This window comes from Hyla sarda, chromosome 6 (genome assembly GCF_029499605.1).
Source record: "Hyla sarda isolate aHylSar1 chromosome 6, aHylSar1.hap1, whole genome shotgun sequence".
NCBI lineage: Eukaryota > Metazoa > Chordata > Amphibia > Anura > Hylidae > Hyla > Hyla sarda.
In genome coordinates this window covers 22,444,241-22,461,012 of record NC_079194.1, presented here as the reverse complement: position 1 = coordinate 22,461,012, position 16,772 = coordinate 22,444,241, and the positions used below count along the sequence as shown (strand labels likewise).

The 16,772-nt window shown below is 46.2% G+C and overlaps 1 protein-coding gene across 4 annotated transcripts in view; it reads left to right on the top strand.

Moving 5' to 3' along the window:
* RGS5 (regulator of G protein signaling 5) overlaps positions 1-14,341 on the top strand; it is a 164,420-nt gene extending 150,079 nt beyond the window's left edge. Inside the window, exon 3 of one of the 4 annotated variants that reach the window (XM_056523299.1) lies at positions 13,888-14,341. In XM_056523299.1, the coding sequence (XP_056379274.1) occupies positions 13,888-14,049 (162 nt within the window). In that variant the 3' untranslated portion in view covers positions 14,050-14,341. The remainder of the gene's footprint in view (positions 1-13,887) is intronic. The other 3 variants (XM_056523298.1, XM_056523297.1, XM_056523295.1) reach the window with 3 other exon arrangements.
* Positions 14,342-16,772: the final 2,431 nt, after the last annotated feature.

Here is a 16,772-nt window from a genome sequence, read left to right as displayed (position 1 = left end):
ACAGAGATGTCAGCAGAGAGCACTGTGCTCGTGCTGTCAGCAGAGAGCTCTGTGTTCCAAAAAGAAAAGAATTTCCTCTGAAGTATTCGGCAGCTAATAAGTACTGGAAGGATTAAGATTTTTTAATGGAAGTCATTTACAAATCTGTTTAACTTTCTGGCACCAGTTGATTTAAAAAAAAAAAAAAAAGTTTTCCACCGGAGTACCCCTTTAACTTTTTACCCTTATTTCATATAACTATTACTTATCACGTTGCAGCCACCTCATCAGATCAGTGCAGAGCCATTATTATGGTAAAGATACAATGGCCGCTATGCAGCACGCTTTGTCCGTAGACAGATGTTCCTTTATTTTCTTTTTTTCTTTTTAAGAGCCGTAAATAATAAGTACTGGAAGGATTAAGATTTTTTAACAGAAGTAATTTAAAAAATCTGTTTAACTTTCTGGCACCAGTTGATTTAAGAAAAAAAAAAAAAAGTTTTTCACCGGAGTACCCCTTTAATGTGACGACAGCAGATTTTCTTGATTTACTATACTTAAAGGGGTTCTCCGCCCTTAGACATCTTATTCCCTATCCAAAGGGAAGGGGATAAGATGTCTGATCACGGGGGGGACACCCACGATCTCTGTACAGGGTTCATTTAGAATGCTGGTTAGGGGCGGCGGAGGTCGTGACATCACGGCCACACCCCTTCAAGACATCACAGCCAGGCACCCTCAATGCATGTCTATGGGAGGGGGCGTGGCGGATGCCACGCCCCCTCCCAAAGACTTACATTGAGGGGGCGTGGCCTTGACATCACACCCTGCGCCGCGTGCTCCAAGCGTTCGGAACAAAATGCTCCGAACGCTGGGGCAGCGGAATACCCCTTTAATCTTTAGTTGTTTCTGTGTTTTAATATTGCTGAGATTTGTTCTGTTTGGCATGTCAGGTCGCTCCATGTACGGGTAAAGTCTGTACGACTTGGCTTGTTCTCCATGCTGTGAAATTGTTTCTCAGTTCCGAAGAAAAAATCCAGCAAAACCGGCAAATTCTAACGTCATAGAACAGAGGATTCATGAATAACAATAATATAATCCACCTTTCTTGCAAAGAAAAATTCTGGCCATGCTAATTAGCATAATACACATATGCGGGGGGGAGGGGGGGGATAATTTTTTCCTATTCTGACCCCTATAACTTTTTATTTCTCCTTATACGGGGCTGTATGAGGGGTCATTTTTTGCACCCCAATTTTAATTTTTAAACTGGACCATTATTGTTTTGATGGGACTTTTTGATTGCTTTTTTGTATTAAATTTGGGAGTTGCAGTTAGCAACAGCTGGAGGCACTCCTGGTTGGGAAACACTGACCTATACTATTAAAGGGGTTATCCAGGAAAAAACTTTTTTTTTTTTAAATATCAACTGGCTCCAGAAAGTTAAACAGATTTGTAAATTACTTCTATTAAAAAAATCTTAATCCTTTCAGTACTTATGAGCTTCTGAAGTTGTTGTTCTTTTCTGTCTAAGTGCTCTCTGATGACACGTGTCTCGGGAACCGCCCAGTTTAGAAGAGGTTTGCCATGGGGATTTTCTTCTAAACTGGGTGGTTCCCGAGACACGTGTCATCAGAGAGCACTTAGACAGAAATAAACAACTCAACTTCAGAAGCTCATATGTACTGAAAGGATTAAGATTTTTTTTTTTTTTAATAGAAGTAATTTACAAATCTGTTTAACTTTCTGGAGCCAGTTGATATTTAAAAAAAAAGTTTTTTCCTGGATAACCCCTTTAATAGTATAGGTCAGTGTTTCCCAACCAGGAGTGCCTCCAGCTGTTGCAAAACTATCACTCCCAGCATGCCCGGACAGCCAATTGCTGTCCGGGCATGCTGGGATTGGTAGTTTTGCAACAGCTTAAGGCACTCTGGTTGGGAAACACTGGTATAGGTTATGGTGGAGTTGGAGGATTGGTTGGATAAATACTGGACATTGCATTGCCGGTATTTTTAATATAAAAATACCGGCAGGGCGGCCAAAATACCGGTTATGCTGATAAAATACCGGCCAGGTGGCAACCCTACTAGTAGCCATTCCTAAATGAAAATGTGTTTTTGGCATTATTGTCTTGCTGAAATGCCCCCCTTCATTTCATCGGCATCATTCTGGACGATGGCAGCAGATTTGTCTCGGTAAATTTTCCCATTCATCTTTCCTTCAATTATGTGAAGTTTGCTCTCGTGTCTATCCCCTCGCTCGGCAAAATTGGTCAGTGTATGAAATGCCATCAATTCTTCGCACTTACCTAATGCACCAAATATCTAGGCCTCCAGCAGTACAAGAAAGCTGCAATTTGTCATACAATTTCCTGATTGCAATCATGAGATGGCTCTACTGCCCTGCCCTGACCTACACAGAAAAGCTAAAAAAAAATGATCTACAGAAAATAGGAAATGTCAACCTATCGTGTGTTCCCCTGTGGCCAGAGTATAAACTACAACTTTTTAGGATTTTTTGTTAGAATAAAAAAAAAAAAATTCTTTCTTTTTCAAAGATTCCCTGATAATAATCATGAGATGACTCTGCTGCCCTGCCCCGGTCTACACGGGAAAGCTGAATATGATCTGGAAATGTCAACCTATTGTGTGTTCAGCTGTGGCCAGTGCATAAACTATAATATTTTAAAATATTGTTTGGAATACAACTTTTTCAATGTTCTACTCTCTTGAATCGGCCTACGTAGATTTTCTGAAGCGTGTAACAAGAACACAAAGTTCAATCAGTTGCGAATGCAGATAAATTAGCGTCTCGTTTTCCAGGTGGTTTTCAGTCAATATATAATAGACGTATCCCCATGTCTGAACATCGAGCCCTCAGGCTTCGGAGCCCTCTCGCAGCACGTAGTGAATGTCGCGGACTCAGCTTCCCATGGTGATCTACCCCAGCGAGGCCCAGATGTTTTATCCCAGCAGAGCTGCTCCTGCCACATTGTGCGGATGTTGAGTCTCCCAGGGGGAGTCACGGTGACCCTGCCTGTGCTCAGACACTTGTATAAATATTTGGGGCTGCAGCCCGTGACATGTGGCGCTGTGAAATACGGCGGGGTCTGACTGGAGCATAGCCAAGTGTGCAGCTGGCAGCAGACCATCTTCAAGAGAGTATACATACTGATCCTAAAAATAACCACTCTGCTGAACTGAATGATGTGCGCCACGAAAAACCAACGTGTATGTATACTCAGGGGATCATGTCTACCATATACAAAACTGAGATGACGATCAGGGTTGTGAAAGTGGCGCTAATATTTATATCAATAGAGAAGGGAGAGTGTGGGCGCATAGAGCTATCACTGGAGGGCAAAATCTTTACCCTCAAAATACTATTGCCAAAAAAAGAAGGGAAAGGGGGGCAAGAGAAAACCAGTTGCATCCCGAAAATAAACAAATTTGACCCTTTATTTTTTCCAAAATAAAATAGTTAAAGGGGTACTCCGCTGCTCAGCGTTTGGAACAAAGTGTTCCGAACGCTGGAGCCGACGCCGGGAGCTTGTGATGTCATAGTCCCCTCATGACATCACGCCCCGCCCCCTCAATGCAAGTCTATGGGAGGGGGCGTGCCGTTGGCTGTCCGGGCATGCTGGGAGTTGTAGTTTTGCAACAGCTGGAGGCTCTCTGGTTGGGAAACACTAGTATAGTATATGGTGCAACATTCCGGGAGTTGGAGGATTGGTTGGATAAATACCGGCCATTGCATTGCCAATATTTTTAATATAAAAATACCGTCAGGGTGGCCAAAATACTGGCTGTGCCGGTGAAATACCGGCCAGGTGGCAACTCTAATCACAAGCAAAGTTAGGCAAAGAAATATAGGAAAGTTTGTGCTTTGTTCGGAAATCCTCTTTGAAAACCGATCCTAGTTATACAAAACAATTCACATCCAAGCTGAGTGTTCGTTTTTGTTAATTAAAAAAAAAAAAGCATAAGAGAACACGGGCCCTATAAAGCCTCATAAATAAGCTCTTGATGTTTATAACTGCGGCAGAAATTCGTCCCCCCGTTACGGAGAGACACGTGTCTTCTATCAGCAGGTCACCTCAGTCCATAGTCATCATGGCTCCTGTATTCTCTCCTGCGGTGCTGATGGCAGGAATCAGTCAGCGTCTGAAATATAAAAGGATTCACACCGTCTTTTTATGTCACCTTGTATGTCAGCGAGTGTGAATGGAACATGAGGCGCCGCGCCTATTATAAAGCATTGTATATCCCGGCATCAGCTGTTCTGTACATGAACAGGACATAAAAGCCGCCGCACTTCAATGGCTGACAATAGAAGAATAGAATTGTTGCGAAAGTAACAAAAATCAATTATGCGGATGAATTACGTCTCCATCCTGCGCTCCGCTATAGGAAATTGCTTCGCTGTTGACTGATTTGGTCTTCACGAGGCAATGGACATGTTTACTATAAGCTGACGTCGTCTGAAAGCGCTACTTTTCCGTTTTTGTTGGTGGAAAGTTTAATGGTCTATTCACAGATCTGTATGTTGTGGAGGATCTGTATGCGGTGGAGGATCTGTATGCGGTGGAGGATCTGTATGCGGTGGAGGATCTGTATGCGGTGGAGGATCTGTATGCGGTGGAGGATCTGTATGCGGTGGAGGATCTGTATGCCGTGGAGGATCTGTATGCCGTGGAGGATCTGTATGCCGTGGAGGATCTGTATGTGGTGGAGGATCTGTATGCGGTGGAGGATCTGTATGCGGTGGAGGATCTGTATGCGGTGGAGGATCTGTATGCGGTGGAGGATCTGTATGCGGTGGAGGATCTGTATGCGGTGGAGGATCTGTATGCCGTGGAGGATCTGTATGCCGTGGAGGATCTGTATGTGGTGGAGGATCTGTATGCGGTGGAGGATCTGTATGCGGTGGAGGATCTGTATGCGGTGGAGGATCTGTATGCGGTGAAGGATCTGTATGCGGTGGAGGATCTGTATGCGGTGGAGGATCTGTATGCGGTGGAGGATCTGTATGCGGTGGAGGATCTGTATGCGGTGGAGGATCTGTATGCGGTGGAGGATCTGTATGCGGTGGAGGATCTGTATGCGGTGGAGGATCTGTATGCGGTGGAGGATCTGTATGCGGTGGAGGATCTGTATGCGGTGGAGGATCTGTATGCGGTGGAGGATCTGTATGCGGTGGAGGATCTGTATGCGGTGAAGGATCTGTATGCGGTGAAGGATCTGTATGCGGTGAAGGATCTGTATGCGGTGAAGGATCTGTATGCGGTGGAGGATCTGTATGCGGTGGAGGATCTGTATGCGGTGGAGGATCTGTATGCGGTGGAGGATCTGTATGCGGTGGAGGATCTGTATGGGGTGGAGGATCTGTATGCGGTGGAGGATCAGAATGCGGTGAAGGATCTTTATGCGGTGGAGGATCTGTATGCGGTGAAGGATCTGTATGCGGTGGAGGATCTGTATGCGGTGGAGGATCTGTATGCGGCGGAGGATCTGTATGCGGCGGAGGATCTGTATGCGGTGGAGGATCTGTATGCGGTGGAGGATCTGTATGCGGTGGAGGATCTGTATGCGGTGAAGGATCTGTATGCGGTGGAGGATCTGTATGCGGTGGAGGATCTGTATGCGGTGGAGGATCTGTATGCGGTGGAGGATCTGTATGCGGTGGAGGATCTGTATGCGGTGGAGGATCTGTATGCGGTGGAGGATCTGTATGGGGTGGAGGATCTGTATGCGGTGAATGATCAGAATGCGGTGAAGGATCTGTATGCGGTGGAGGATCTGTATGCGGTGAAGGATCTGTATGCGTTGAAGGATCTGTATGCGGTGGAGGACCTGTATGCGGTGAAGGACCTGTATGCGGTGAAGGATCTGTATGCGGTGGAGGATCAGTGTGCGGTGGAGGATCAGTGTGCGGTGGAGGATCTGTATGCGGTGGAGGATCTGTATGCGGTGGAGGACCTGTATGCGGTGAAGGATCTGTATGCGGTGAAGGATCTGTATGCGGTGGAGGATCTGTATGCGGTGGAGGATCTGTATGCGGTGGAGGATCTGTATGCGGTGGAGGATCTGTATGCGGTGGAGGATCTGTATGCGGTGGAGGATCTGTATGGGGTGGAGGATCTGTATGCGGTGGAGGATCTGTATAGGGTGGAGGATCTGTATGCGGTGGAGGATCTGTATGGGGTGGAGGATCTGTATGCGGTGGAGGATCTGTATGCGGTGGAGGATCTGTATGGGGTGGAGGATCTGTATGCGGTGGAGGATCTGTATAGGGTGGAGGATCTGTATGCGGTGGAGGATCTGTATGCGGTGGAGGATCTGTATGGGGTGGAGGATCTGTATGCGGTGGAGGATCTGTATGCGGTGGAGGATCTGTATGGGGTGGAGGATCTGTATGCGGTGGAGGATCTGTATGCGGTGGAGGATCTGTATGGGGTGGAGGATCTGTATGCGGTGGAGGATCTGTATGCGGTGGAGGATCTGTATGGGGTGGAGGATCTGTATGCGGTGGAGGATCTGTATGTTGTGGAGGATCTGTATGCGGTGGAGGATCTGTATGCGGTGGAGGATCTGTATGCGGTGGAGGATCTGTATGCGGTGGAGGATCTGTATGCGGTGGAGGATCTGTATGGGGTGGAGGATCTGTATGCGGTGGAGGATCTGTATGGGGTGGAGGATCTGTATGCGTTGGAGGATCTGTATGCGGTGGAGGATCTGTATGGGGTGGAGGATCTGTATGCGGTGGAGGATCTGTATGCGGTGGAGGATCTGTATGGGGTGGAGGATCTGTATGCGGTGGAGGATCTGTATGCGGTGGAGGATCTGTATGGGGGTGGAGGATCTGTATGCGGTGGAGGATCTGTATGCGGTGGAGGATCTGTATGGGGTGGAGGATCTGTATGCGGTGGAGGATCTGTATGGGGTGGAGGATCTGTATGCGGTGGAGGATCTGTATGCGGTGGAGGATCTGTATGGGGGTGGAGGATCTGTATGCGGTGGAGGATCTGTATGGGGTGGAGGATCTGTATGGGGTGGAGGATCTGTATGCGGTGGAGGATCTGTATGTTGTGGAGGATCTGTATGCGGTGGAGGATCTGTATGCGGTGGAGGATCTGTATGCGGTGGAGGATCTGTATGCGGTGGAGGATCTGTATGCGGTGGAGGATCTGACATGTCACTTTTTTTCTCAGCTTTTAAAAATATTTCCTATTTTTGTTTGTTTCTTTATTTTTTTACAGTTTCCCAGAAGCAATTTTACAAATTAAATAGACCTGAAAAACACCGTGTGAACGTAGCCTTAAACTGAAAGTGCACCTGTCACATGACAGAAAACAAATAATGCTTTTATCTCTTACTCACTGGGTCATGCAGATTCTTTAAATGTGTTTGTTATATGTCTAGCTTCTGTATTTAGCTCACAAATCCCTCTGTTCTGCTGCTCACTCATTCTGTCATCCACTGCTCAGGAAGGGGCAAGTCGGAGGCAAGCCTGAGCCTGCCCTCACTCACCATGCATTCACTTCCTCCCTGAGTCTGCTGTGCTGTGCTGGATCTCTTCATCCAATCACTGCAGGCTGCTCTGTAACCCCCTCCTCTCTGTTTTCATGCTGCAGTCTGATAGGACAGGAGTGAGCACAGATGAGTGCTAGTCCCGCCCTCACTTCCTGGACTTTGTCCCAGCTGAAGATGATGCTGCTGCCGGACAGGATTATGTTGAGGATGGTATGGGGACCCCTAGTGGCCTTTTTTTATAAGCCATGATTTCTATAAAAAGGAGATACATTTTTTTAATGAAGTATGTTAGAAAGGTTAATGTTTTGCCAAGATGTAGAACATATAAAAAGTTTTGAATTCTGACAGCGACCATTTAACTTCTTAAGGACGTAGGGGGTACCTGTACGCCCTACACCCGGTGTTTAAAACGGGGTCACGCCGTGACCCCGCATCACACCGGGTCTGTCACGGCTGCTAATCGTTGTGCCGCGCGCTGTTAACCCTTCAGATGCGACGATCAAAGTTGACCGCCGCGTCTGAAAGCGAAAGTAAACGCTTCCCGGCATCTCAGTCGGGCTGATCGGGACATCGCGATAAAATCGCGATGTTCCGATCAGCTGGGACGCAGGCGGAGGTCTCCTTACCTCTCTCCGCGGCGTCCGATCGTCGATTGATAGCTCCAAGCTTGAGCTACAGGCTTGAGCAATCCAGCCCCTATGTCACTGATCCGTGCAAAGCTATGGCTTTGCAGGGATCAGCATAAGAGATCAGTGTGTGCAGTGTTATAGGTCCCTATGGGATAACAATGATCAGTGTGTGCAGTGTTATAGGTCCCTATGGGATAACAATGATCAGTGTGTGCAGTGTTATAGGTCCCTATGGGATAACAATGATCAGTGTGTGCAGTGTTATAGGTCCCTATGGGAGCTATAACACTGCAAAAAAAAAAAGTTTAAAAAAAAAGTTAACAAAGATCATTTAACCCCTTCCCTGATAAAAGTTTGAATCACCCTCCTTTTCCCATTAAAAAAAACTGTGTAAATAAAAATAAACATATGTGGTATCGCCGCGTTCGGAAATGTCCGAATTATAAAAATATATCGTTAATTAAACTGTACGGTCAATGGCGTACGCGCAAAAAAATTCCAAAGTCCAAAATAGTGCATTTTTGGTCCCTTTTTATATCATGAAAAAAGGAATAAAAAGTGATCAAAAAGTCCAATCAATACAAAAATGGTACCGATAAAAACTTCAGATCACGGCACAAAAAATTAGCCCCCATACCGCCCTGTACGCAGAAAAATAAAAAAGTTATAAGGGTTAGAAATGAGAATTTTTAACATATAAATTTTCCTGCATGTAGTTATGATTTCTTCCAGAAGTCCGATAATATCCAACCTATATAAGTAGGGGATCATTTTAACCGTATGGACCTACAGAATAAAGAGAAGGTGTTATTTTTACCAAAAACTGAACTACGTAGAAACAAAAGCCCCCAAAAGTTACAAAATGACATTTTTTCTTCAATTTTGTCACACAATTAATTTTTTTTCCGTTTCACCGTGGATTTTTGGGTCAAATGACTGATGTCACTGCAAAGTAGAATTGGTGGCGCAAGAAATAAGCCATAATATGGAATTTTATGTACAAAGTTGAATGCGTTATGATTTTTAGAATGTGATGAAAAAAAAATGAAAATACAAAAACGGAAAAACCCTGCGTCCTTAAAGGGGTACTCCGCCCCTAGACATCTTATCCCCTATCCAAAGGATAGGGGATAAGATGTCAGATCGCCGCGGTCACGCTGCTGGGGACCCCGGGGATCGCCACTGTGGCACCCCGCTATCATTACTGCACAGAGCAAGATCGCTCTGCACGTAATGACGGGCGATACAGGGGCCGGAGCATCGTTACGTCATGGCTCCGCCCCTCGTGACATCACGGCCCGCCCCCGTCAATACAAGTCTATTGGAGGGGGCGTGGCGGACGTCACGCCCCCTGCCATAGACTTGTATTAAGGGGACGGGCCGTGATGTCATGAGGGGCGGAGCCATGACATCACGCTGCTCCGTCCCCTGTATCGCCCGTCATTACGCACAGAGCGATCTCGCTCTGCGCAGTAATGATAGCGTGGTGCCGCAGCGGGGATCCCCGGGGTCCCCAGCAGCGGGACCGCGGCGATATAACATCTTATCCTTTGGATAGGGGATAAGATGTCTAGGGGCGGAGTACCCCTTTAAGGGGTTAATCCATTAAACTGCCTGACTGCAGAGCTCTGCTACATCTGTTGCAGTGTTTTCCACTTGTTTTCAGGCGGTCTGAGAACACGATGCCATGATCTTTAAGTGAAGAAATGCCAGGTTTACGTAATCATAATTCTTTCCTTCTTTTTCTCTTGGCATGGTACAGTATGTTCAGTACGGGAAATATTATTGACAGATTTTTCTGTGGGATTTTTATTCAAACATCAGTGGAAATCCTGTATGTGAACCTCTCAGATTACACTCAACTACACTATACAGTGACCCCCCGACCTACGATGGCCCCGACATACGATCATTTCAACATACGATGGCCTCTCAGAGGCAGCATCAACATACGATGCTTTTGTATGTCGGGGCCATCGCATAAACGGCTATCCGGCAGCGCAGACTGCTTCATCTGCCACCGGATAGCCGTTTACGGTGCCCCGTGTGGTCCGCTGATGATCACTTACCTGTCCTCGGGGCTCCGGCGTGTCCTCTTCAGGATCCCCTGCATCGTCGGCGCTCTCCATCGTCGTCATCAAGTCGCCGCGCACGCCGTCCCGTCATCCAATAGGAGCGGCGTGCGTAGCGACGTGATGGCGGCGACGGGGAGCGACGTTCCCAGGTAGCAGAGACCTTCCCGGAGCGTCGGGGACACCTCGGGGACGCGGGACAGCGATGGACGGCGACATCCAGGGCAGCGGTGACGAGCGGTGACGGTCCGGAGCGGTGGGGACACGTGAGTATAACCTCCAATACCAGTGGTGTTCAACCTGCGTACCTCCAGATGTTGCAAAATTACAACTCCCAGCATGCCCGGACAGCCGTTGGCTGTCCGGGCATGCTGGGAGTTGTAGTTTTGCAACATCTGGAGGTCTGCAGGTTGTAGACCACTGTCCTATACTTTACATTCAACATGCGATGGTTTCAACAAACCATGGTTCATTCGGAATGGTTTACCATCGTATGTTGAGGGACCACTGTATTTAAAGACTATAGAAAAATACACAGCAGGTTCTAAAATTTTAAGCGCACCTGTCAGATCCCACAAAAAAAATATACTCAGTTACTCAGTACCTAATCCCTGACCATGTACATTTACTTTTCTTGCCTCTTCACCTATAGTTATTATAAAAATCTCTCTTTTCATTAGGTCACAGTGTAAGGCTGCGTTCACACGGCCGTCTGTCCCCGTTTTTTTTTATCCCCGTTTCGGTTCCGTTCTTGCAGACTGTAAACGGATTAAAAACGGTTTTAAAAAAATCCCATTCATGTCAATGGGATTTTTTTTTACAATCCATTTACATCCGTTTGCACCCATCTGCGATCATTTCCATTTTTTTGACAGCAGAAAAAACAGCACATGCAGTATTTTTTCTTCGACAAAAAAAATGGAAGAAAAGACAGTAAAAAAGGATACAGTAAATTTAACATTGAAGTCTATGGAAAATGGATGAGCCTTTAATGTTATCCATTTACATCCATTTTTTTCTATCTGTTTTTTGATCCGTTTTTACTTCTGAGTAGGGATCGACCGATATCGTTTTTTTAGGGCCGATACCGATAATGGGTGGAGGTTAGGGCCGATAGCCGATAACTTATACCGATATTCTGGTATAAGTTATCGGCCATTTATCCCCCCGCGATATCGCTGCAGATCATTGATTTAAAGCGGGCACTTTGAATCAATGCACTGCAGTGGCTTTTGCGGTGCCATAGGCCGCCGCCACCACCCGCTTCTCTCCCCCTGCCTTTCCGGGGGTCCTGAGACCTATCACCGCCACCGCCGCACCGCGACCGCCCCCCTGACCCGCCGCACCGCGACCGACCCCCTGCACCGCACCGGCCCCATTGCCTCCCCCATCCCCGGTTTTATAATTACCTGTTCCTGGGGTCCACTCTACATCTGGCTCCTGTGGCGTCCTCCTGAGCTGTCACTGTGCGCACTGACTGTGACGTCACGTCGCGTCACTCGTCATTGCGCACAGCGTAACGCAGGACGCAGCAGGAGCAAGAAGTAGCGTGGGCCCCGGGGCGGGGCGGTCGTGGTGCGGTGGGGGCGGTGCGGGGGGTGGGGCATTATCGGCTTATGAGCAAGGTAATTGCCGATACCGATAATGCCCAAATTCGTGATTATCGGACGATAATATCGGCCATACCGATAATCGGTCGATCCCTACTTCTGACCAATAACGGGCCCAAATGGATATAAATGGATAACATCCGTTATTGTCCATTTTTTTTTTTAAGTCGTTTTTATTTTTGATGAAGAACGTCCCAGGCGGCCGTGTGAACGTAGCCTTAGAAATCCTCTCAGGGGAAAGGGGCGTGTCCCTTGCTTGTGGTGGTGGGAGGTAATTGGTGTGTGGTGTGATAGGGGTGTCCTTCCCTTGTGGTGGTGGGAGGTGATTGGTTTGTCTGCTCTTGCCTCTTGTCCATGATTCATGGACATGTCTGATGCTGCTGCAGGACTGGTTAGTGTCCCAGTAGTTATGGGGACCCCCAGTGGTGGGGTTTTCAGGAGCTGTTTTCTTTATTAAATATTAAAAATTTTTAAAACAAACAATTTTACAAAAGTTCTTTAATTTTTATCAGTAACAACATATACAAAGTTTTTGGATCTGACATTAGCTTCTACCATGTTTTGGACATGTACCAATATAAAGCCAACATTTTTTCGCCTAGTGTATAATAAATAAATGATATGTAACCAGACGACCACATGGCAAACAATATTAAAGAAGTAAATGTACTAAAAAGGAAAAGAAGAAAAGTGGTGAGCACCTAGCGAAGGCTGAAATAAGATCTCAGGCAGGTATGGTTGTGCTTGAACAACAGATATAATGGGTCGGCAGCCTCAGGGTTCCTCTGGACTCTGCAAATGCCATACAGTACCTTAAAGGATAGGGCATAAGATGTCTGGGGACCCCTGCGATCTCGGCTGCCGGAAACCAGACATCTGGTGCACGGAGCGAACTTCACTCCATGCCGGATGACTGGCAATGCGGGGAGGTGGCTCGTGACTTCACAGTCACGCCACGCTCATGACATCATGGCCATGCCCCCTCAATGCAAGTCTATGGACATAGACTTGCATTGGAGGGGCATGGCTGTGACATCTCAAGCCTCCGGCGCTGCACCCGACGCTTTAAACGAATGCCGGGTGCAGCAGGGAGATCGCGGGGGTCTCCAAAGGTGGGACCCCCGCAATCTGGGATAAGATGTCTAGGGGTGGAGTACCCTTTAAAGTTGTAGAAGTGACGTGAAAATAATTCACATACTTAAAAATAGAACTTTGTGTAGGCTAGTGGCCTCAAACTGGGTCCACAGTTAAGGACCACTGGTGTAGGCACTTTTCCCAAACCCTGACAAAAGTCCAAGTATGGACAAACAATGAGGTTTTAACACATTTCAAGCATCTTTCATCTCCTCCATAAGGAAGATAACTGCCGGTAGTGTCACCTATTGGGGACAGAGTACTCATAAGTCAGTGTCCCATAAAAAAGCTGTGAATCACGGTAAGAGATTTCAGTCTAGTGAGAATCTCCTCCAAAAGGAAAAGTCACAATACTTAGACACCTGTTTTCTGGGTTGTTTTTTTTTTTTGTAATAAAGCTCAAGTACAAGGTATGGTAAACTCTCTCTAAATTGATATGGACCCCCACATACCTTCTACTTCCCTCAAGCAGAATGCACCTGCAAGGGTCAGAAATCAATGGACCCCCCTTTGTCACCACTTAAGGGAAACCATCTTCTTCTTTCTGCCACCCAATAGTCTACCAAGAAGCCATAAGTCAAGGTTAAGTTCTAGGCACTGATATGAACGGATACAATACTCGATCAGGTTCCACAACCAATAATTCAATGATGGGGGCAACCCCAGGAGCATTATGGGTTCCCCTAAAGTGAATGGTGGCCACCAATCAGTGACCCTTGCAGGTGCCTTCTGGCCTGCAGTAAATATTTATGGGGGCAATTTCTTTTCAGGGCGTGTTGGAGGTGAACCACATCCTTGTGCACTTTTTTCGGAACTTTAGAGAAATTTGTATAAATTGCAACATATATAATACATTTATTTTAAATGGTGCAATCCACGCTCCTGTACTTGTACCAGACATTTCTAAACATTGCATTCCTTGTTTTGACAGGTCAACATCGACCACTTCACCAGAGCTGTGACCACAAAGAACCTGGTGGAACCATCATCTTCAAGTTTTGACCTTGCCCAGAAGAAGATCTTTGCTCTAATGGAGAAGGACACACTGCCCAGATTTATCCGGTCTGAGTTCTATCAGGAGCTAGTGAAGTAGCAGTGTGACAGAGCTGTGCAGTGCACCCCCGGCATACCTTTGGGGGGTCCACCCTCTGGTTTGCTGGTCTGTTGTTTCTGCCGTCGCTTTTTTCTAATGGGCCCTTTCAATTGACTGTTGTTGCCAATCTGTCCATTATTTTACAGGCCATAGAGAGTCTGCACAACCTCTGCTAGTTATACATAGTGCAAAAAAAAAAAAAAAAGTTAATGAAAAGTTAACCAATTTGTTTTACTTAAAGGGGTACTCCGCTGCTCAGCGTTTTGAACAAACTGTTCCGAACGCTAAAGGCAGCGCCGAGATCTCGTGACATCATAGCCCTGCCCCCTCATGAAGTCACACCCCGCCCCCTCTATGCAAGTCTATGGGAGGGGGCGTGACGGCTGTCACGCCCCCTTCTTATAGACTTGCATTGAGGGGGCAAGGTGTGACATCATGAGGGGGCTATGAGGTCACGAGCTCCCAGCGCTGGCTCCTACGTTCGGAACAGTTTGTTGCAAACGCTGAGCAGCGGAGTACCCCTTTAACAAGTTTTTGATGATGTAAGTAATTGTAGAAAGCCTTGCCTATTGCCCCCACCTGTCCCGTAGAATTTACGAGAGAGAACTTTGCACAACAGTTCATGGATAAGTAAAAGTAGCCAAACTGTAATACATCCAGGGGGAGGGGAGGATATTTTTAGTCAGAGCAGCAAATTATTCGTACGGTGCAATTACCTGACAAAAATTATCACAAAATAACGATTGGATTGGAGCCGAGGTTAATTGGAACCCATAGAGGTCTGGGTTAGGTGTGGAGAGTATTCCATATGAATGCCCTCTTCATGCTGATCATTAGTCATGGCGTGTTCACCTTAAAGACATCTCAAAGGGCTCCTGTGTGGACTTCAGGAGGAACGGAAGTTCTGAGGGCAGCTGGATGCCATGGAACGTAACCTATTTAGTATACGTAGGCACATTCCCGACTAATTCCTGTTGACCATGAGTAACGCTTCAACTTTCCTAACCCATATTAATGTTCCTCTATAATATTACAGTAGTATGGCTAATCCAGGGGGGCCAGTCTAAATTTATACATCTGGGACTGTAACGTGACAAAAATACTAATTTACTTAGCGAGTACCTTAGAGAGTCTCACATATAATACAATTTACTATTTTATTTGGTAACTGCTTTTGAAGGCAGTAATCCCTAGATAACCCAATTTACTATTCTATTGGTAACTACTTTTTCTCCTATAATACGAATTAAAAAACATTCATGACACGATGGCCTCGTAGTGTGAGAAGGGATCGGTGGCCACCCTTCATTTAAAATTAGGGATGCCCATAATGCTCCTGGTTTCAACCTGGGCTGCCCCCGTCATTGTCCACCAAGGAGCATTAAATTATTAGTGAGTTGAGGTTGCAAACCCGTTCAAGTGTAGCGTCGGTTCTTATCAGTGCCTAGAACACAACCTTCTTGGTGGACTGTGGTTTGGCAGACACAAGCCAGTGTTTGTCAAGCGCGGTCCTCAAGACCCCCCAACAGGTCATGTTTTCAGGATTTCCTTACGCTTTCACAGGTGATATAACCTGTTGGGGGTCTTGAGGGCCACGATTGAGAAATATTGCTCTAAGCAATGACAAAGAGGGTCCATTAATTCCTGACCCTCGCGGGTGCATTCTGCTCGAGTAACGCTTCAACTTTCTTAACCCATATTAATGCTCCTCTATGATATTACGGTAGTATTAACACACTAGCATCTACAATGCATGCACACGCCCTAGTCGCCTGCAGAGACTGTCACAGCAAGTTATTTTCTGAAGGCAATACTTACCCAAATAGGGCCTGAAGGATGGCACTCCCAATCCCAGGATAAGTATTTGTAAAAAGGAGACACGTTGTAAGGTTCCGGGAATGGGGTGAAAAGCTTACAGAAAGGTATGATGAAGAACGGGTGGTTTCAAAAAAGTACAGGAAGACCTAAAAAAAAAAAATTCATGCAGAGATATGGAGAGCTCGGGTGACATGGTGTTTGGACTTTAGAGTAAAGGGGGCCTTATGTGTTAAGATGGCACGGAAAGTTCTAGGCAAATGGGATTTGAGGGATGGCTACTCCAGGCGGGCCAGCCTAAATTCATACATCTGGGACTGTAACGCAACAAAAATACTAATTTGCTTGGGTAACTACTTATTTTCCCATTTTAAAAATTACAAAAATATATATATAAAAAGATGGCCTCATAGCCCTGAGTGTGACCAGGACATATCCCAAAATTTGTATGAACGATGTAAAGAAGAAAACTAAGGATTGGATGAAACGAGAAAAAAAAAAGTAAATACATTTTTCCCCCTATTAAGGTGTAAGAACTAAGTTCATTCTGAAAACCTGAGATGGTCATTACATTTTCCAGTAGACGGTCACAGATGTGTCCATCCATCCTTTGCCTTTCCGCAAATTGGAGTATAAATTTTTCACGTTAGAAATGTAATTCATTACAGCAACCTGCTAAAACCCTCCGCAGGCTGCAGTTCACATTGCCACCACTGGGTGTGCACTTATAGACAGATTAGACCATACACAACTCCCAACAGAGTAGAGCCCAATCATCTTTTTCTCGAAGCCGATCGTGTGTCCATCCATCCTTTGCTTTTTCCAAATTGGGGTGTGAATTTTTCACCATACAAATTTAATACATTACCACAACCTGCTAAAATCCTCCACAGGCTGCAGTTCACATC